The sequence below is a fragment of the Podarcis melisellensis genome (assembly GCF_964234715.1).
Source record: "Podarcis melisellensis genome assembly, chromosome: 17".
NCBI classification, from domain to species: Eukaryota; Metazoa; Chordata; class Lepidosauria; order Squamata; family Lacertidae; genus Podarcis; species Podarcis melisellensis.
In genome coordinates, this window is record NC_138534.1 from 27088096 (window position 1) to 27111244 (window position 23149).

Consider the following 23149-nt stretch of genomic DNA (forward strand, 5'->3'; position numbering starts at 1 on the left):
CATCTGGATTGGCATCAGTTAGACATATGACTTGTTACAGAACATATGCCATCAGAGTGCAGACACGGCAATTCCAAATATGTTTGTATTGCACCAAAAAGAACCCCATCTGCTATAAGTGGCACTGATGACTCCTTTCAGACCATGTCAAGAACCCCCAAATGGCTGATGCTCTAGCGCTGAGAGGAAGTTCAGGTATTGGTGACTTCAAGGTTGGATTACTGCAATGCGCTCCATGTGTGCCAAAATGAGTTCACATGGCTTATGTTGGAACAGGTGTTCCAGAAGGATCAGAATGAAAACATTTATTATGACACAATTCATACAGCCTACCTCCAGGTTGTGTATTGCTTTGTAACAATTTGTTGGGTCTCTGGACCATAATAAAGATTGATGATTATTACCGTTTTGCTCAGTTTAAATGTATTGAAGCTTACAGAGATACATGTTGGTTCTCAGAAGATACCTTGATGCCTACAAAGTAGTTTTTGAAGTGGAAGCTATACCACTTTGTATTCTCTCTGGAACGAATCCAGTTTTCCATGAAATATTTTAGAAGCTTTTACTGACAAACTTGAACTTGATCTCTTACTGGGAGTGCTGTCCCATCCAGAAAAGGATATCAACCTACTCCATGAACTTCAGAACCTCTAACCAGCGATACTGTCAACTTTCCTGGGCTGCGTTTGTTTCTCCCAGTGCAAATGTCGAGCATCAATTCAGCACAGTGAAGTTGCTTGTGTGTTTATGCATGTCTGCACTCTCCCTAAATTGGAGGCTCCAAAAGAAGAGGACAAGCAAAGTTCCCAAATGACCCTGGATTCCTGAATAAAGACCTTCTTAAGCAATTGTGTACAGCAGCGAAACATGTATAGTGCATAATTGGAAGTTTCCCAAGCAACCTTCTGAACAGCAGAGGATTGATAAAATTGAGGACACTATGATTATATACATTATATAGTTTCCATAGGTCTCCTGTTTGGAAGCCCTTCAAGTCTCTGACCAAATTTCAAATACAGATGCATATGCATATGTTTTCTTTGGTTTTGCTGACTTTCAGCTATGTAATTAGCACAATCCTATATATTAGGGCTGTGCACTGGGACCTACGTTCATAGTAAATTGAAAACACGAGTAGTGTTAAGATATATCTGTTTTATATTTATTATTTCATAAAATTTACACACTGCTTGATTGTTTTTTTTAAAAACCCTTAATGCAATTTTTAAAAAAGAACAAAACAACAAAATTACTATCAAAGCAGGTTTTTTTAAAAGCATTCTAAAAATGAAAGTAAACAACAGACTAAAAACAGATTAAAACACATGCCAACATTTGATGCATATGGGTGGGCTTGTCTAAAGACACCTGTTTTTAGCAGGTGCCAAAAACAGTACAGTGAAGGTACCTGTCTGATGTTGATAGGCAGGGAGTTCCAAAGTGTAAGGTAAAGGTAAAGGGACCCCTGACCATTAGGTCCAGTCGTGACCGACTCTGGGGTTGCGGTGTTCATCTCGCTTTATTGGCCGAGGGAGCCGGCGTACAGCTTCCAGGTCATGTGGCCAGCATGACTAAGTCGCTTCTGGTGAACCAGAGCAGTGCACGAAAACGCCGTTTACCTTCCCGCTGGAGTGGTACCTATTTATCTACTTGCACTGCATGCTTTCGAACTGCTAGGTTAGCAGGAGCTGGGACCGAGCAACGGGAGCTCACCCCGTCGCGGGGATTCGAACCGCCGACCTTCTGATTGGCAAGTCCTGGGCTCTGTGGTTTAACCCACAGCGAAAGTAGGCTTCTTAAAAATGGGGAATGAATATTACATGGCACCTGTAATCGTGCTAGTTCTGCAGGGTAGGGAGGATCGTGTGTTGGAACACACCTCAGTCACTCATGCTTTCAATTTCCTTTTGGATAACTGAAGCATAAGAAGATCCTGCTACATCAGTTTAATGGTCCATCTAGTCCAGAACATTCTCACAGTGGCCATCCATATGCAGATGCCTATGGGAGACCTCCAAGCAGAAGCTGGGAATGGAGGGGTGCCCTGTGGGAAGACCCTGTGGCAGCCACAGGGCACCCCTCCATTCCCATGTGTGCCTGTGGGCAGCATCCTGGAACTGTGAGGTCTCAGAAAAAGCCTTAGAGGCCTGTTCTTGTCCTGTTTTCTGGTTAGCCTAACTGATGCCATTTTGCTTCTGTAAAAAACTGCCTGCGTTAGAATTTAGAAGGGTGAGCCAGAAATATGTGAAGATCAGATAATATTGCCAGGCAATTTTCAGGAAAACCTCCCTCTGCTGGGCAACTCTCCTCTTCAAGGTCTCCAAGCAAGGTGTCCTGTTTTGATCAGCACAATGAACCTTGAAAAGGGGAAAGGGGATGCCTATAAAAAGCACGAACAAATGCTATTTGGGGCGGCTTGACCATCACACTGGTGAGTGTGGCTCGCCCGCTCTGTTTTATTCAGCTGCATAAACGAGTGATTATGGGGATCTCCTCTGTCTATGGCATTTATTGGCTTTTCAGGGACCAAGGCAGCTTGGGCCCGATTAGCGGACCCCAACAGAACCATCTGGTTAACAAAGGCCATCTTGTTGAGAAACTAGAAAATGTTGCTCCTAGGCTTCAAAATGAACGAAGCACAGGTGAAGCCAAACATTCCCAGACTTGCTACAAAGAGGGCCCAGTAATGGGATTGGCTTTGTCTCCATTTGGGACCCCACCTCTTCCTCCTTTTCCTTCGCATATCCCCTTAATTTCTTCATTCTGAAGGAGCTCAGCACATCTCGCCAGCAGCCTGGAAGCCTACCAAGAAGACATCCATAACTCATGAGGCTCTTTAGTCACTGCAAAGCCACTCTTCATTTCTATTATATAGACTCAGTCCCGCAGCAGCATCTCGGCTATCACATTTTAAAAAATTACTTGGCCAGCTAATTAGTACAGAAGATATTCATTCTTTCTTACAAGAAACTGAACTTTCTTTTGGCAGCATAGAAGTACACTTTGTTTCTGGGTTGCCTACATTTTCAGCTTACCATCAAGCCTTGCTTCATAGGTAATTTTTTTTAAAAAACCCTTTATGTTCATCTGTGAAAATGCTTCTCTCTCACATACTTTTTATGCACACAATATCTTCTGCTTGTTTAAAGTTATAAGAAATGGATAACTTCCACATTTCAGTCTTGCCTCTCCCCTTTGATGTTGCACATCACCTGTCCTCTTGCTTGCTGCTTTGTGTTTTAAAATGGTCTTCAAATATACAGGCTTGCATGGAATGTCATGCCAGTCACAGCCTCTCCATGCTACATGGTGCCATCCTCATTATGGAGAATGGCCACTGTTGAGATGGGTTGCAGCTTAGCATGCAGAACATCTGCTTTGCATGCAGAAGGCAGATTCCATCCCTGACATTCCCAGGTAGGGCTAGGAAAGGCCCCCTCTTTGAAACCTGAATTGCAGGTCTTTTGTACCTACAATTATTGTACATTGGGAACAGAGACACTGCATTCTAAAGATGAAACTGAGTATTGCATATGTTTGTGTGTGTACTTAAAGAGACTGTCAGCCGCAAACTCCTCTCTCTCCGAAACAATTACCTGTCAGATCTTCAACACAACGAGCACTATTATCAAGGAAAATCCTAACCGCCTTTGCTAAACGATTGCTTCAAATTGCAGCATTTTGCTCACAGTTATGATTTATTTATTTCCAAACGGACGTCAGGAAGTAAGCAGCCTTCCGTGGTAATAACAATGTTTGGATTTATTGTCAGCAGACATTACCAAATAAATCTTATGGAGGGTGGATAGAGAAGAAAAGCAGGCAGTTATATCAGATTGTTCCCTTCTGGCATAGTCCTGATGTCTGGTGTGTTTACATTTTCGTTTTGGATTGTTTTTTTTTTTTAAGATCTACATTTCTCTGCCTGGCTGAACACCTGCATTCCCAGCTTCAGGATCAGCTTTGCGATATATGTATTTTGCTAGTGTTGCCAAAAGTTAGAAAGACTCTGTATTGGGCTACAGTACTTTGCTGTTGTTCCACATAGTTGCTTGATGGCCAGTTATAAAACACTAGCACCAGGGTTGTGCACTGGATTCTGCGATTTGTATAAAATGAGGCACACTAAACACACCTTGACATTCTGGACTCTTGTGTACAATTTATATGAGTTCTTCTAGTGAGGATGGTCAAAGTGATAAGCCATCCCATTCTCCCTCTTTTTTGTATAATAATAATAATAATAATAATAATAATAATAATAATAATAATATTTATACCCCACCCATCTGGCTGGGTTTCCCCAGCCACTCTGGGTGGCTTCCAACAGAATAATAAAACACAATAGTCTATTAAACATTAAAGCTTCCCTAAACTTTGTTAATAAATTTTACACTGCACATTTAAATTCAAACATTAAACACCCTGAATCCTTAGACTCCCCTCCATCCTACCATTGTTACCATTGTCAATCTTGTTCAACTGCCTTGTGTATTTTCTCTATTTTTCTTAAATAGTCCAAATTTTACCTTAGTTTTTAGTACATCACAAGCGTTATTCAAATCCTGCCAAAGTTTTTAGTTATTTACAGTGTTCTCTTAAGGACATTGTGAATTTTTCCCATTCCTTATTAAGCTCCTCTCTTCTTGGTTTCTGATTTTCCCGGTTATTTAAACCATTTCGGCATAGTCCATCATCTTCATCAGCCATTTGTCTCTGGTCAGGACTTTATCTTGTTTCCATCTCTGGGCCAGTAGTATCCGTGCTGCTGTCATTGCATATATAAATAATTGTTTCTGCTCCTTTGGTATCTCTGCACCAAACCAACTCATTCTCAGACCACTGGAAAATTCTTTTGGCATTAGATCCAATGTGGAAAATCCAAGAATAGGATCCCCTGCAGGTCCCCCCCCCCCGAATTTAAAAGTAGCTGTAGGGAAGAGATGATGGCAGCACCCACATATTGACACCAGACAAGCACCTTCGCTGTACTCTTTTCAGTGCCCCCTAAACACATTTTTGTTTAGACAAGCCTACCCAGACATCTAGAAAGTTGGCATGTGTTTTAATCGGTATGCCACTTATCATTGATTTTAATTAATTTTCAAATGTTTTAAATAGCTGCTTTTAACTGTTTTTACTTATCTTTTTTATTCTTTTTGTGAACTATGTTAAGGTGGTTAGGGGATTTTTCTACAGTCTAGTGGTATATACATTTTATGAAATAAATAAATGAAATGATGGCTGCAGGGGGAATAAACTCTTTCCATCAAAAAATTATCTCTCTTTAAGTTGCCAACTCCCTTTTGAAGCTGCTGTTTGCCCTGCAGAGGAGAATGTACAGCACTCTCAAGTGTATCTTGATGTTTTTATCCATGGGACCAATAGCAGCTTCAGAGGAAGGTGATTTAAATTGGGAAATCATTGTCATAGAAAAGGTTGAAGTCACAACAACAAAACCAACCAAGTCTCCCCTAGCACCATGGTTCCGAAAGTCTGTTTTTAAAAAGCAGAAAGTCTTGCTCTTGCTTCTTTTTTGAGCCTGAGATTCAGCAGACATTGCTCACAAAACTCCACATCATGAAAAGGCACTTCCAAACTGTTGCTATTTTCAGTATATGATGGGATTCCATCATATACTGGCAAATCCAGCGTGCTCAATAACAGCTGATTTGGAGCTCTTGCACAACAAACATGCTTCCCCCAACTCCTAAGTCCTGGGCTTCTTGCAACCAGGAAAGCAATGGGAAAATGCACTGGAAAGTGTGGGGTAACATTTGCCGGATGCAATTTCATCTGACCTTCTAGCAAACAAATCAGAATGAATGTCGAGCAGATAGTTAGAATCATCTAGTCTCCCTGAAAACAAATCAGGACAAATGATCTGTAAACAGTTTGTCTGTAAGAGGTCCATAACTATGGAGTTGCTTTGAAAAGCAAAATTAAGATATTTTTGGCTTTAAAGGGGGGTTAGATGAATTCGGTGGTTCCTGGACACCATGATGCTATCTTCAGTATATGTTAAAGAGGAAGTGTACACAGGGGCCTATGAGGCCTCAGCCTCCGGTAACAGGACACTCATGAAGTGTTCGGCAGCAGTCCTGTATCTCAGTGACTCATATCTGCCCATATGAGCACGCAAAACAGCAGAGTAAATGAAAGCTTGGCTGCGGAAGTATGTAGCATCGCTAATTTTATTGCTATACGTCAAATCAAACTGAATCAAAACAAATCATAATAAAGAAAATAACAAGAGTGCGAGGAGCATCTCACACAGACATCCTATCTGTCCGGGAGACAGAACAAAAAGCAGAAATACAAAAGCACAGAGAACGGAAGTGCTGTGTCTCAGTTTCCATTCTCACACTTCCAGAGGAATGGAATGTAAACAGTGTGGATCACGAGATCCAACAGCAATGGGAGAATGAATAATACTAACATGCCCCACCACTACTCCTGACACACACACACAATGGTTACTTGATGCTTTGCTACAGAAGCAAGCCTAGCTCCCAACTCTAGTGCAAAGAAATGGGGACCCCATTAGGGCACCTCTGGAAACTTGGAGTTACTTCCTGTACTATGGTCTGTTGCACAGGTTAAGCAGAGGTCTTGACTTCTAGCTATACATTCCATTAAAACTGGTGGTACTTATGAAAAATGTGTTGTGGATCAAGCTGCAAGACAAGCTGATACTAACTAGTAATAAATAACATCATCACATCTTATGACCCCCATCCTGTGCTCTGAAACTCACACACAGATGCACAATTTTTTATCCATTTTAAAAGCATAGCGGTCAGTAAGAGATGAGCTACATGACCAGTGGAATCTTCTGATGCCTTGATTCTGGACTTTACCATTAAAGACTGAAGCTGGGGGAAGGACGGACTGAATCAGGGCTATACCATGTCAAAAACAAACAAACAAGACACCCAGCCACACTTTACCTGCAAAACTGCCACAGCGGACAGAAACCTAGCCTAGAATCTTTTTGCATGTCCAGAGGGTTTCATTTACACAAGTGAGCATTGATTAATGCCTTCAGATCCTCATCTGCATTCTGAGTTGGCACACTCAACAGCAGCTACACCTAAAGAGTCTGCTGTTTGTGTAGCTTGGTAGAAAAGGAATCTTCCTCTCAGGCTGCAGTCCTGCAACCACATACATTTCTTCTAACTGTGACTCACAGTGCTGGGGTAATTTGTGCGACTACAGCTATGGAAATGTTGTGATATATGCCTCTTTCCCCTTCCTGTGTCCTATATATTTCTCAGGGAGATATTCGAACCAGTTGTCAAGCACACCAGTCCTTGTTCAATTGACACCTCTGCTCTGCTCCAGGCACCCCATAGCACAAGGAAGCCAATTTAATAGAAATGCTCTCAGCTCGTTTCCATGGAATACCCCACGCCACTGCAAAACTTGTAACAGCTATACATTACTGCTCCACCTAGCCCTGGATCTACATTTTCTCTCTCTGTGATTATATTTCAAAGATAGCTTTCACTGCTGTCACCTTCAAGCAACCTTACTAAGTTCTTGTCAGGAGCTGCCAGCCTCAAAGGAAGAAAGGTCTGCTCCCTGGATGTCAGCTCAAATCAGCATGCTGACAGAGAGCTGGTGAGTGGGCCTGAGATGCAAAAATCACAGCACTGCCCTTTGCCTCCTTTCTCCTGGCTGGTTCAGCCTTCCTGAACCTGGCACCCTTCAGATGATGCTGGACTACAACTCCCATCATCTCCACCCCTTGGCCATGCTGGCTGGGGCTGATGGGAATTGTAGTCCCTCCTAAATCTGAAAGGCTGGAGAAAGACTAGACTACACCAATGCAGGAAGCATTTCAGGACTTGTACCTGCACTGTATGGGAAGTGCTTCCCACATACATGCAATTCTAGCCTATTGATATTGCATACCTTTCAACATTTCTCCAATGAAAATAGGGACGTCTTATTCAACAACAACAACAACAACAACAACAATTTTGTTATTTATATCCCACCCATTTGACTGGGTGGGACGTGGGTGGTGCTGTGGTCTAAGCCACAGAGCCTAGGGCTTGTCAGAGGTTTGAATCCCCATGACGGAGTGAGCTCCTGTTGCTCGGTCCCAGCTCCTGCCAACCTAGCAGTTCAAAAGCACTTCAAGTGCAAGTAAATAAATAGGTACCACCCCGGCAGGAAGGTAAATGGCGTTTCCGTGCGCTGCTCTGGTTTTCCAGAAGTGGCTTAGTCATGCTGGCCACATGACCCGGAAGCTGTCTGTGGACAAATGCCGGCTCCTCGGCCTATAGAGCGAGACGAGCGCACAACCTCGGAGTCATCTGCGACTGGACCTAACTGTCAGGGGTCCCTTTACCTTTACCTATTCAACAACAACAACAATTTTGTTATTTATACCCCACCCATCTGACTGGGTTGCCTCAGCCACTCTGGGGAGCTTCCAACACATATAAAAACATTTTAGGACATTAAACATTAAGAAACTTCCCCATACAGGGCTGTCTTCAGATGTTTCTAAAGGTTTTATAGTTACTTATCTCCTTGGCTTGTGGGTCACATAACTTCATACCCTCCAACATTTCTCTGATGAATATAGGGGCATCTTAAGGAAAAGTAGGACATTCCAGGATCAAATCAGAAACCAGGATGGCTTCTTTAAATCCAGGACTTCCCCTGGAAAATAGGGACACTTGGAGGGTCTGATATTGTCACTTGGGCTCTGCTTATCATCCCATCATCCAGAGCACGTAAGAGCAAGGCCTGCAGCAGCTGAGAAGTTTGTGAATAAGTTCCTGGAAGAGGTGGGGTGATGCATCTCATTAATTGAAATGTAATCCTCACCAGTTAACTGCAGAGATTTTGGCTGCATACCCATCTTATTCCAGAATCAATGGAGACAGAGTATTTGTTTTTTTCTACGTAGCCCACACACAATCTAGATCAATTGCTTATATTTCGTCCCTGCAAAGCACTTACTGAGAAACTGGTTTATTCCAAAAATAAAGCTCACTGCAAATTGAATCTGCATCGCTCCACAGTATGCCCTTTAGAAAACAGATGTAGGCAGGCCTGGCAATGGGGGTTGTATTCATACATGCCCAGTGATGCTGTACCAAAATCACAAGTGCTACTTCTTCATTCACCTGGGGTATGTGTAGGGAGGAAAAGTTACAGATAATCTAATGGCAGAGAGGGTTTTCAAAAGCTTTACAAGTAACCACACCTATCCTTGTGAATGGCAGGATCTATAATTAATCTACATTGAAAACAGCATGTTGAGGACAAGCATGAACAATTCTGGATTTAGGGGGGGGGGACTGCATTTTGTGCTATTTAGCAGGTTAGTGTGTACACAGCTTTGGAAATACCACTTGCTGAGGCTGAATTGTTAGGAGATGCTGTTTATCTGTGCTGATCTGCTTGCCTTTTAATATAATGCAGTGACCTGATTCAACATTTTTTGTTATTTCTATTGACAGTCTCTCTCTCCCCACTCATCTCCACCCCCAGCCAAGCTAATTTGTAAGCCTCATATTGGCTGGAGAGGTGAAGAACAATGCAATGTTCCAACTAGATTTTACAAGCTTCTGCAGACACATCCCCATCTGGACAGTTGATGGGGACAGAGTGTCACCAGCACTAAATTCTGGTGCTTAAAACCTTGTGTTGACTGCCTATATGCTACTAGGTCAGGTTCAAAACACTTGGAATAATTTACAAGGCCTGTGATGACTTGGGACCAGGATAGCTCAAGGACTACCTGATCCCTTGCAACTCTGAGGTCTTCAAGGAAGTCACTGTTAATGACTCAGATGCACAACTCATATGCTTCAGAAGTCATGCTGTCTTGTGAGCCCAGTTTTGTGGAACTTCCTTCCAGCTGAGGTCAGATAGGCCCACTCCCCCTGTTGAACTTCTAGCTCTTACTGAAGGCTTTTTTCTATTCTAGCAGGTTTTTGAATTGAATTCTGATTTTGTAGGTTTTAGCTCATTTTCAGTCTTATTGTATTGGGTCCCTTGTACACTGCTCAGGGATGACTGTCGCTAAGCAGAATACAAAATGTTGAAATAAATAAATAAGTATATGGAGTGGGAGATTTCAGAAAAGAATTAGAAATGGAGGAGTATAATCTTCTTAACTGTTGCTAACTTCCCCAAGCATGGAGTTTTTATTTGAGATCATCACTCTAATCCTTTCTTGACCTCTGTCCTTAAATTATCATGATTATATTTAGCCAGTTTTTATCTACATCTATATCTATCAATCATCTATCTATCTATCATCTATCTATCTATCTATCTATCTATCTATCTATCTATCTATCTATCTATCATCTATCTATCTATCTATCTATCATCTATCTATCTATCTATCTATCATCTATCTATCATCTATCTATTTTATATCTTTATACATTCACACACCCAAAATAGCTTATAGGGGAATTTTTTCCTGGGCACTTTATCATATGTTTTGTTAACATTGAATTCCACCCTTTCTGATTTTGTTAAATTAATTTCATACCTCAACAGCTTGCTAAATTCATCAATCAAACTCAAGACATTTCAAAAAAAAATTCAGGATGTTTGACAAATAATGCATCATCAGCATAGAGATTAACTGCCTGTGGTAATGGCTCAATGGAGAGCACAAACAACCGAGGTGATGAGGGTCATCCTTGTTAAGCATCAACTTAAGTCACAGGTGACTAACCTTCAAATCTGCTGGATTCCAAACTCCTATCAGCTCCAGCCAACATGGCCAATAGTCAGAGATGATAGGATCTGCAGTCAAGCATCATGGGGGACCCCATTCCTAGGCTTATTCCCTGGCATGTATAATTGAAAAGCAGCTCAGATAGCACAGCTTGGAAATATATCCTTTTAACACTATCAAGCAGAGGTGGAGAACCTCAGGATTGTGGGCCAAATATGGCCCTCCAAGTCTCTCCATCTGGTCCTTGAAACTCTCCCCAGGCCATGCCCCTCAGTTTCAGGAACTGGCAGCATGAGGAAGAGTGGGGGGAGCCACCCACCTGCAAGCCCCCCAGGGACAGCACAGAAGATGACTGATGGACCCTAGTAGTGGGACACTGAAGAGCAGTCAGCAGAAGGGACAAGCTGGGAGGTGCTAGAAACAGGAGGTGTGAGCAATTAAGAGGGGTCAGGAGGAGGGTCTTCCAGAACAGGGCGAGAGGCTGAGAGTCACAGTCTGAGTGCAGACTCAGATAGAGAGGAGTCAGAGAGTGGCCCCACTACCCACCAGCAGGACAGTCCCGGTCCTGCTGACTTGCCTCTCCCTCTGAGACCCTGATCAAGCAGAGTCCTGCACATTGCTGAGCAACAGGCCAGACAGGCCCAGAGAAGGAGCTCGCCACTAGATGCAACCTTTGTCTTCTTTGGAGGGAGAAGGGTGGAACTACAGTGGTACCTCTGGTTATGAACTTAATTCGTTCTGGAGGTCCGTTCTTAACCTGAAGCCGTTCTTAACCTGAGGTGCCACTTTAGCTAACGGAGTCTCCCGCTGCTGCCATGCAGCCAGCACACGATTTCTGTTCTCATCCTGAGGTAAAGTTATTAACCCGAGGTCCTACTTCCGGGTTAGCGGAATCTGTAACCCGAAGTGTTTGTAACCTGAGGTGTTTGTAACCCGAGGTACCACTGTAGTGGCCAGTTTCAGCAACCTCTCAGCTAGAGTAAGGTGAACCATAGTGTTATTATTTTCTGTTAATGAAGAGCTAATTGTGTCCTGTGCCTGCCATGTGTGTACCTGCCCTGTGGTTGACCAGTCTCCTTGACCCTCAGTGACCCTCAATGACCCTCATGAGCACCCTGAGTGTAATGTGTCCTTGAACTCTGACCATGCCTTTTGCTTATCTAGATGGTTGGTGCAGATGGATGTTCGAGTAGGTGTAGAAACTACCCTACTTTGCCCCTCCCACTTTTGCCTCTGGCCTTGCCCACCACTGAAATGTGGTTCTCTAAAGGTTGCTCAGAAAGGAATGTGGTCCTGCAGCCAAAACATTGGGAAACCTGCTGTAGATAGCTGTAGCAAGTCAGGGTAGGCAGTGCTCAGTGAAACGTCTCATTAGCACAACTCTGTAAGGCAGTCCCTCATATTATGGTTCTGTTCTTGCTCCCCAGCCTAACTCAGCAGTGTGGCTTATGTCCTCAAATCACCCCATTTGCAGAGGAAGGTCGCAACTCTTTTTTCAGAGTCCACTTCTGTGTCCATTAACAAGCAACCTGACTGCTTGATTCAAGATAGGAAGGGCCAGAAAGCAGCTCAGTTCCTAAGCTCCTAATCATAGTTCCAGCTCCTTGATGCCTTGCTCTGAGTGGTACAGTGCAGAGCACATGTCAAGTGATGCTCTGCCCCTGGATGATATATGGACAGAAGGTAGCAAATAGAGGGATGACCTGGAAGACTCAAGAGGGAGCAAATTAAGCACTAGCCTTGTGAGAGAAGCAGTGTGGACAATTTCAATGCAAATTATGCTGTACTTTATGAATGTGAATGCATTTTTCTAGGTTATAAATGCAGCATTAGGAGTAGAAATACCCTTACAGCACAATAACTTTTATTATACAATAACTGCAGGTCTATTTTAATAGCTTTATAAGTTCATAGCAGTACCACTGATTCTTCTTCTGGGGTATTAAGTTGCTCTGTAGTCCTGGAGGACAAGAACCCCAAGGAGTCAGCTAAAGTGTGTTGACAATTTTGGAGAAAAGCAACCATGTTAGGACATCATCCTTTGGAGCTAAGAGGGTAATGGGGTGGTGTTTTTTCTAATGGGCTAAACAGGAGGAAAAGATGGTTTGGGTGGCAAGGGTGCAGTGAAAGAAGTTAAAATTGCATCTTAAACTATGTTGATGACCTGATGGCTGAAAAGCAGGAAGTAAATATACCCAACAAATAAATAGACATTTTTCAGCGGTGCAGCTGCCAATGGGGAATCCAGATAATTGGTTGTATAAAGTAAGGATGGGAAATTCATGGCCCTCCAGATGTTGTTGGACTCCAACTCCCATTAGCCCCAGTCAGCAAGGCCAATTGCCAGGGATGATGGGAACTGTAGTCCAGAAACATCTGGTGAGTCAAAGGTCCCATGTTTTAGAACGCTGGCACAGTAGAGAGAAGCTGAAATTTAGCACAGTCCATTCCCTCATATGCACACAGGGAATGTTTTACGGGGAGGTGGCATAAAAAAATATTGATCACTTACAGCAGCTGTCTAAAGTGGCACAGTCTCATCATGTTATTTCTGACACATGGTGGAAATATACAGAAAACAGCAGTGCTATAATTAAATGAATACAATATAAATTCATTTCTTTCAAAAAGACATGGGGACAGTTTTTACCACATTAGCTGCGTCCAAGAATTGAAGCTCACTAACTTTGTCCATAATATCTCAGTGGACATAACTGAGAATTAAGCTTTCCCCAATCTGTACAGCCCCATTCTGGGTTCCACTGAATAGCAATTGACAAAGACACAAACCCCAGGAAATGACTTCTGCAGGTATAATTTCTAACAGGTGCTGTGTTAAATACGGTCAATGGTATTACATGTTCGCATTATCCTAGGTCTCATGTGGAACTCAAGACCAGAGCTGGCCCAAGACCATCAGTTAAGCATCACAAAATGGCAGACTTCTGACAAGTGGGAACTGCTTCCCCTCTGGGTCTATTTCAAAACAATTTGACATGAGACGGACCACAATGTGTCACAATCAGAGAGCAGGAGCAAATAAGAAACACTGCATCAATTAAATGGCAGAGCCAAGGGTTCCAGGTAACTAATTCAGACTCTGCAGCAAGAGGAGGTGGGAAAGCCCACATCTGTCCAGGTGATGGACTCCAACTCTCATCAGCCTGAGCCAACATAGCCAGTGCTCAGGGAGTATGGGAGCTGTAGTTCAGACACATCTGGAGGGCCAGAGGTCTCTCCCCTGCTCTGCAAGAAAAGCCCCTCCACACATCCTGGGTCAATACCCAATGTGACTTAGAGGGGAAATGCACCTAATCAGTCTTACTCAAAGAACACCTTCCGTTTTACTCCATGCCAAGTAACATCCTATCTCTATCTGTCCCTTAGATCAGTTCCAAACCATTCATTTATCAGTAATGTATTGATGAGATGTTTATACAGGTAGCAGCAGGCTTTCACAGCTTATAACCTATCAAGCTGAATGCAACCCATCTTGTAGAGACATCAAAGCCTAGAAGGTAAAGATTATGATGCCTCTACCTGGGACGGCAAATAGAAGGGGAGGAACTGCAAGCTATAATGCATGAGTACCAGTGGGCTCCATTCCATTTCCTGGAACTCAAGCTGTAGTCTAGTCAATACTACAAATTCTGCTTAAGTGCACTGTCCCTCCTTTAAAATGCCTTTGTTGAGAACCACCCAGCAGCTGAATCTAGGGCTATAGATTTTTCATGCTAAAGTCAAAGTTAAAATAAGTGATGGCATTTAAAAAATGGTAAAGACAGCGAATATCACGTGGGAAGAGAGCTCACAGAGGTCTTACAATTGCAGAGAGTGGGTTACAGAGGTCTCACACTCCTAAACCATAGTGAAAACTCTCTCTCTCTCTCTCTCTCTCTCTCTCTCTCTCTCTCTCACACACACACACACACACACACACACACACACACACACACTGCCCCAGGCCATTTTAATTACTTGCAGCCAAATTCTATACATGTTTACTTTGCAAGTATGTCTGACTGAGTTAAATAGGGCTCACTTCCCAAGTGAATAAGCATAGGATTGCTTTCTCAGGCTACAATACTATGCACACTTGACTGGGAGTATGCCTGAGTAGATACATAGAGGGTTGTATTGGTATGACAACATATCAGCATCTTTTCACCAAAGCCAGATTAAATGTATTCTCATCAGACATGTTAATGGCAGACTGAGAGGTATTCCTTATCAAAATAGGATCTGTGTATGCTCTCAGGACGTTGACTGCATGAGGCATATTTTATTGCATAGTGGACAATATGACCAAGCTAGGGAACTATTGATTAAACCACACTTGGGAAATCGGCCGTGTCAATCTGAAGCCTACTATATCAAATATCTTCTGGACAACAAGTCCAATGATATCACAGTGGCTGTGGCAAAGTTTCTTTCAGTAGTCATACAAATCAAAGATCAACATACCCATGACGAAACAAATAACACTTCGGTCTCCCTTCCCTGGGGGGTTGTCTGTATGAATCTATATTTTATTCTGATTCCATATTGTGTTGGACCACAATAAAGATTTATATTATTATATTATATTATATTATATTATATTATATTATATTATATTATAAGCATGGTGTCTGTATGCCCTGGTTCTCTCTCCATCTAGATAGAAGAAGAAAAACCCACAACAGCTTCATCACTCTCTGAATTGCCTTTTTAGATGCAAGACTATTACCTGCAGTGAGCTAAATGAAGAGGAAAATGTATGTTGTCGCAAAGTGAAAGAAGATGGTGCCAACATTCATCACCTTTCCATGGACTTAAGACAGATGAGTCACATCCCTGACCTCTGATCTTAAATAGGAAGCAAAGTAACATGGGAATTTCTCCAAAATCCATGATTGGGCAATGCCAGCCAAAATGCCAAAAAATCTGAAGGCCTGGCTTAGTGGCCTAGGACCTGGGAGACCACTGATCCAATCCCCACTCAGCCATGAAGCTCATAGGTTAACCTTTGGTCAATCAGTGCCTCTCAACCTAACCTACCTCATAGGGGTGTTGTGAGGATAAAATGAGGAGGTGGTTAAGTGTGTTTGCCACTGAGCTCCTCAGAGGAAAGGTGAGATATAAATGCAAGAACAGAATGTGGCAGACCTTTGAGTTTTCCAGAAAACTTCATCCATCATGATGTTACATAAATCAAGGGATGGGGGAGAGAGAGGGAGGCTGGCGGGGGGTGGATAAAAAGATGCCTTGAAGTTGCTTAGCTAAGTTAGACTTATGTAGTGCCTTAAATGTTGAAAAGTGTATACAAATAAACAAATAATAGTTTAGCATCTCAAATATGACTGTTCATCTCACCCACCTCTGGGTTTGTGTGTATGTGTGTGTGGGTGTTATTCAGGAATAAATGTGTGTATTTATCTGCAACATGCATATGTTTGCAAGAATGAGAGAGAATAAGAATGAGACTGAAGAATGCATCTACTCAAGCATTAAATGATCTGAAAGAAGTGGAGTAGTCACCACTGAGAACATCGAGTTGTTTAACAGCTTCATGAGCTTTAAAACCACACAAGTCTTTCTGTATAACGCACAGATGTTCAGGGTAAAGTTAAAACAAAACGGATCTCTCTCTGCGCCTGGGTGCTTAGATTTGGTGGGTATCCATCTGGATTCATCTCTGAGAACAAGCAAAGTCTCTAGGCAGAAGCTTATGAGTGAATTAAAAGTTCATTTAGCATGAATTACAAAAACGTGGAACCAGGTGGGGAACATCTGCCGGCCTGATCCCAAGCGCCTTTGCCAAGTGGAGCTACTCTCTCAGTGGGAAGAAAACGGAGAAGGAAGACAAGAAACCCAGAATAGCAAACGCTCTCCGTTAGAGCTCTTTGATGAAAGACGGTTTTGTTGTAGTGTTGTTATTTTTTTGAACGCGGAAGTGTTGGGACCGTCTCTGCATAAAGCAGTACTGTACCTTAGTTACCAGGTGCGCTGTCCATGGTGCTGAAATATCAAACTGTCCGTTGTGCTGAAATTCGCAAACTGAAGCAAAACTTGCCTGAATTCACATTCTCCATTGGAACCGCCCCCCTTCCCCTTCCTCTTTCGGAAGCTCTTAAATATGTATAGTAGCTCGGGGCCATTTCCCCTCCTCCCCTCCCCTTCATCACTTTCCCCGGTACGCTCACAGAGGCGAGACCCCAGGCATCCCTTTCTCTCTCCCCACCCCAATGCCCCCCACCCCACAAACCCTCCACCCGCACCTACCAGGCTCTTTCTAGGGAACTCGTTGAGCACGATGCTGATCACGGGGATGTGCAGCGCGGTGGCGACGAAGTCCATCTCCAGCATCTCGCTTCTGCTCTGCGGGAAGGCGAGGATGGCCGAGACCCCTTGCACCACGACGGTGTGGCAGATGCTCTGCAGGAAGGAGACCGGGTCGTTGCTCCACGAGGCGCTGGGCGAGGAGAAGGGGAAGAGAGGTAGATCGCCCAGCCCCGCTTCGATGGCCATCACGACCTCCAGGGACAGGTTGTAAGGCAGAAGCCCCTTGACACGGTTGAGGGTCTCCACCGCCGACAGCATCGCCTCCCGGGGCAGCAGCGGAGGAAGACCCTCGTCGCCACTCCCGTTGCCCATGTGTGCCCTGCTCCTCAAGCCGGTTCCCGCTCGCCACCTCCCTGGAGACCCTCCGGACCCCTTCCACTCGGCCGCCCTAGGCGCCTGCGGCTCGGCTTGGAGTCCGGCTTCCGCCTCTCGCCCTCCTTCTCTTCCGAGCGCAATGCCATGGTGCGGTCCTGGTCCCCAGGCGTCCGCGCCGGCGGGGGAAGTGGCAGCCCAGGGCTGCAGGTGCGCCGCGCCGATCCTCACCGTGTGCCCGATCCGCTTGAGGATTTGGCAGGGCTGCGGGTGGCAGGAGGAAACGGGCACCCTGGCCAGCACCAGGGCGCAGGGCGGCAGCAGCAAAAGGCACACCCTGCTCAGGAGCCACCACACGCTCAGTCTCCACATCACGGGAGAAGAGCCCGGTGCCCTGCGCGCAAGGAGAAGCCCCCTTCTCCCCCGCTGGCTTGGCACCTCAGCCGCCGCCTCCTCCTCCTCCTGCGACGCTAGGCGCTCCTCTCCCAGCCCCTCGCCTTCCGCCAGCCATACAACTCGGACGGCTCGCCAGTCGCTCCGGGCGCCTTGCGGGCTCCTAAAGTCCACATCAGCCAGGGCGGGGAGAACACCGACGGGCAGCCGACGCCTCCCGTCGGCGGAGGCTTCGGATCCCCGCCTCGAAAGGGAGACCTTCCGCTGGCCGCTCTCGTCGTCCTCCTCGCGCCTTCCACCCAACCCGACGACGCGCCCCAGGGCTTAGCAGGGGAGTCGCGAGAGCCACTCCATCCCGGGCGGATCGCCGCAGCCCTTCGGGGCGATCCCTTCTGGCGCCATGGCTTGCATCTGCTAGGAGGGAACTAGCGGGGAAGCCAGATCTCCAGATCGCCACGGAGGGAAGCAGACTCGGGATCCCAGCCTCCAGATCTGCCTCATCTCCCTTCGGTCACTTTGCTTCTCCTTCTTTTCTCCACTCCTTCCTTCCTTCCTTCCTTCCTTCCTTCCTTCCTTCCTTCCTTCCTTCCTTCCTTCCTTCCTTCCTTCCTTCCTTCCTTCCTTCCTTCCTTCCCTCCCTTGTTTCTTCTTCTTCTTCTTCTTCTTCTTCTTCTTCTTCTTCTTCTTCTTCTTCTTCTTCTTCTTCTTCTTCTTCTTCTTCTTCTTCTTCCCTCTCTTTCCCCCTCTCCAAGGCGCTTCCCCTTCCCGCTTTGGAGCTTCTTGCGAACAGGAGACCAAAGTTGCCCGGCGCGGAGGCTGAAGCCAGAGGCAGCCGCTCTCACCGCTCTCCGCTTGTCCGAAGTGGCTCCAGTCGGTCGCTTGGCTGCGCTAAACTCCCACCGACTGGCTGCCTGGCTGCCGAAGACGGCTTTGGGGGAGGCGAGCAGGTAGCGCCCCGAGCGGGACAAGCTCCCCGCGAGGGATGTTGGGGGTTGTAGTCAACCCAGCCCGGGTGCTGGGAAGGGCCCACAGCTTCAGGGCTTGGAGGAAAAAACGCCTTGGCGTCATCGGAGCCATAGTTTAGAAGGCTGCTTCCCCCCTCCTCCTCTCCCCATCGTCACAGATTGTCTAATATTTGATGAGCTAGAAGAGAGCTGGAAATCACCAAGAAGGATGGGGCACACCCCTATTTCCCAAATAATTTCCTGGAACGTTTAACCCAGTGTTCCCTGCACTGGTTGGTAGTGGCTCTCCAGGATTTCACACAGAGCAATGAACCAGTGAATTGCATGGAAAGCAGATGCTTAGATAGATAGATGAAAGATAGATTTGTAGAGTTGGAAGAGAGCACGAGGGTCATCTACTTTCTTGCAATGCAGGAATGCAATGCAGGAATCTTTCTATTGAGATACAGCAATCATACCCTCCAGCTATGGGTTGCTCTCCCCACAGCTGCATGACAGCTGCATGACAGGCACAACAGCTGCATGACAGGTAGAAAATCAACAGGTGCACTGTTCCCTCCATAAAAAGAAGGGATGGGAAAAATCCACTCATCAAACGAATATAAAAATAGACCTAACTGAAGAGCAGACTGAAGACTTATCAAGTCTAGAATTCTGTTGTCACACTGATTGGCCGGCTGCCTCTGTGAAGCACATGGGATCATAAGAGTTGGAATGGACCTAGTCCAAGACCCTACAATGCAGGAATTTGCAGCTGTTCCTTATGGACCAAACCTTATGACCTTATTGTTATTAGCACCATGCTCTAACCAACTGAGCATGAACACAAGAGCTTCCCAGTGAGAAGATCCAGTGAGAGCCCCTGTGGTGTAGTGGTTAGAGCAGAGGTTTTCAACCTTTTCAAGTCTATGGCTCACTTGGCCAGCTGCATTCTTTTCGTGACACCCCTGTGGGGCTCAGAAGCTCAGTTATGTCACCCCTTGCCTGCAGAGCTCGCAGCCTCTCACCCTTTTTCAAACACCCTCCCTTGTGGAGGGTTCCCTCAGCCTCCTCTCGCCTCTCCTTGGGAGTCCTGTAGGCAGCTGCAGCTTCTTCCCCTGGTCTCTGAGCACACCCCCCCCCCCGCGCGCCACAAAGAGAGATGCCTCCTCACACTGCCCCTCAGAGAATGGAGAAGCAGCTTTGATCAGCCCCAGAGGCACCATTCACCTGCAGAACTTATAGCCAGGGTTGCTGCAACAAACAGCTGTACAAGCCTTTGGGAGGCAGAGACACAAGAGGACATCAGAAGAGGGAGGGAGGGAGGGAGGGAGGGAGGGAAGGAAGGAAGGAAGGAAGGAAGGAAGGAAGGAAGGAAAGAAAGAAAGAAAGAAAGAAAGAAAGAAAGAAAGAAAGAAAGAAAGAAAGAGGCCACTGATTGAAATAGCAGTTTGAAAGCACGTCAAAGTGCGAGTAGATAAATAGGTACTGCTCTGGCAGGAAGGTAAACGGCATTTCCGTGCGCTGCTCTGGTTCGCCAGAAGCGGCTTAGTCATGCTGGCCACATGACCCGGAAGCTGTACACTGGCTCCCTTGGCCAATAAAGCGAGATGAGCGCCGCAACCCCAGAGTTGGTCATGACTGGACCTAATGGTCAGGGGTCCCTTTACCTTTACCTTACTAGGTTAGAGTACCTGGGAAAGCAGAGGTCTGGTCCCCACTTGGCTGCAAAACTCATTTGGTGACCTTAGGCAAATCACTCTCTCTTGGCCCAACCTACCTCACAGTGTTGTTGTGAGGATAAAATGGAGAAGAGAGAACTGCTTATGTCACATTGAGTGCCTTAGAGGAAAGGTGGAATATAAACTAAGTACAGTCATACCTCGGGTTAAAGTAGCCTCAGGTTGAGCATTTTCAGGTTGTGCTCCACGGTGACCCGGAAGTAACGGATTACTTCTGGGTTTCTCCGCTCGCGCATGCGCAGATGCTCAAAATGATGTCATGCACATGCACAGAAGCGGCGAATCACGACCTGCGCATGCACAGACGCGGGTTGCGTTCTGCTCAGGATGCGAACGGGGCTCTGGAACAGATCCCATTCTCATCCAGAGGTACCACTGTAAATAAGAGTGCCAGGACCTACAGTAGTATTTCTGGAAACAGGGGCAGACTTCAGTAATCTTTCGCAGTATGGTACCCTGTGTGGGGCCAAATTTTGGTGGCCCCAGTTGGATCTTCTCCGTTAAGGATCTTCTCCTTGGCTCAGACCCTGTGTAATGGAACTGCCCACACCGCCTTAGATCCAGTACTGCTGAAAATGTGCCTCTGATACTGAAAATGATGCCGCAGGATCATGACAAGTGGCATTTTAGAGAAAATGTGTTTCTTGTTGTTGTTTAGTCGTTTAGTCGTGTCTGACTCTTCGTGACCCCATGGACCAGAGAACGCCAGGCACCTCTGTCCTCCACTGCCTCCCGCAGTTTGGTAAAAAAAAATGTGTTTAAGGCATGCTAAAAATTTCTGAGATTATGCAGGGTATGGAGAAAGAGGTTAGAGTTAAAGTCTCTCTCTCTCCATCTCCCTCCCTCTCTGTTGGGGACATCCAGTGAAGCTGAATGCTGGAAGGTTTAGGATGGATAAAATAAAATCTTTCTTGACACAGCACATAGTTAAACTATGCAATCCCCCCCCCCCCAGATGTAGTGATGGCCACAATTTGGATGGTTTTAAAAGACATTTAGACAAGTTCTTGGGGCATAAGGTTACCAATGACTGCTAGCTCTGATTCCAGAGTCAAAGGATATCAGTTGCTGTTCAGGTCCTGCATGGAGGCTTAGCCACTGTGAGAAAAAGATGCTGGATTGGTGGTATTATTATTATTATTATTAGTAGTAGTCTATATCGCCCTTCACCCAAAGTTCACAAAGCAGTTTACAATATAAAAACACAAAAATACACAACATACAGTGGTACCTTGGGTGAAGTACTTAATTCGTTCCAGAGGTCCGTTCTTAACCTGAAACTGTTCTTAACGTGAAGCACCACTTTAGCTAATGGGGCCTCCTGCTGCTGCTGCGCCACCGGAGCATGATTTCTGTTCTCATCCTGAAGCAAAGTTCTTAACCCGAGGTACTATTTCTGGGTTAGTGGAGTCTGTAACCTGAAGCATCTGTAACCTGAAGCATATGTACCCTGAGGCAGTGGCGTAGCGTGGGGGGTGCAGGGGGCCCCGGCCGCACCGGGCACAACATCTGGGGGGGCGCACTCGTACTCGCAGCTCTCTGCCCCTACCTGGCTCACTCAGGGTTAGGGGGCACAAATTACTTGCCTTGCCCCGGGTGCTGACAACCCACGCTACACCACTGCCCTGAGGTACCACTGTAATCACAAACAAAAACACCAGCAACAGTTTAAAAGGCAGTAGATTGCTTAATTACCCAATATTTCTAGGTTATCTTTAAAATATGTCATATTAAGAGTTGTTTTAAAAGAAAAGTGTGAAATCATTTTTGTTTCATTTGCATGACCATTTTATTTTTGAGATATTAGTAAATGTGGATATGTGTGCAATGTTTGTTTCTTTGATTTTTCCAATGACATAATGTTGTGGGTGATCATTTAGCTAAGTATATATTTCTATGGAAATATATGTGTGTTATAAGGGCGTCAATATAGTGATTTTATTAGTCAATTTGAGGTTTGCAAAGGCGATTCTCGGAAAATAAAATATAGTATTTTCCTACACAGCTGCTGTTATTGTTTTCCTGATTGCTTTTGCAGCTGGCTTGATCTCACTTGTTATTTCCAACCTTGCTTCATATCTTACATTTTATAAACATTGGAACTGATCCCTGAGTACAGAGCAACCTCTCAACATATCATTCGTTCATAAATTTATTCATTCCAATGTATCAACAGTCCTGCCATATGCTTAGAAACCTCCCAGGGCAGCCAAACCCCAATTAAAAAACATAAAATTGAATCCATATAATATAAGAAAATCAATTTGGAACGTAAACACCATCAATAACAATTACAAATCCCCCCCAAAACCAGCAGCAGGCTCCAATAAAAGACCTCAAACCTGGAATAAAATGCACCTTTCTTGTAATGCTCACATCACACGAACAATATGGACCTAGCTGAATTTTAAAAAATGACAAACAAGCTAATGTGCTGAATCTCTCTTGGGAGGCAGTTCCATAGTCAAGACCACCAAAGTCTTTGTGGGCCAGCCTAAGACCTACCAATGCTGAAACTTAGGGCAAGGCCCTGTATGAAGACTTCCATGCATTGGTTGTTTCAGACAGGAGAAGGCATTCCCTGATGTATCCTGGGGTGAAGCTGATTAGGACTTCAAAGGCCAAAAACACACCTTTGAATTGTGCCTGGAAGCTCATTGGTGCTTTCATGCCCTCCCTCCTAAGTATTCAAAATATGACTTCACGCCTGCAGT

The 23149-nt window shown here is 45.1% G+C and overlaps 1 protein-coding gene across 1 annotated transcript in view; it reads right to left on the reverse strand.

The window, feature by feature from the left end:
- GRIN3A (glutamate ionotropic receptor NMDA type subunit 3A) overlaps positions 1–18322 on the reverse strand; it is a 95186-nt gene extending 76864 nt beyond the window's left edge. The window contains exon 1 of the mRNA XM_081893841.1: positions 16985–18322. Coding sequence (XP_081749967.1) covers positions 16985–17728 — 744 coding nt within the window. The 5' untranslated portion in view covers positions 17729–18322. The remainder of the gene's footprint in view (positions 1–16984) is intronic.
- Positions 18323–23149: the final 4827 nt, after the last annotated feature.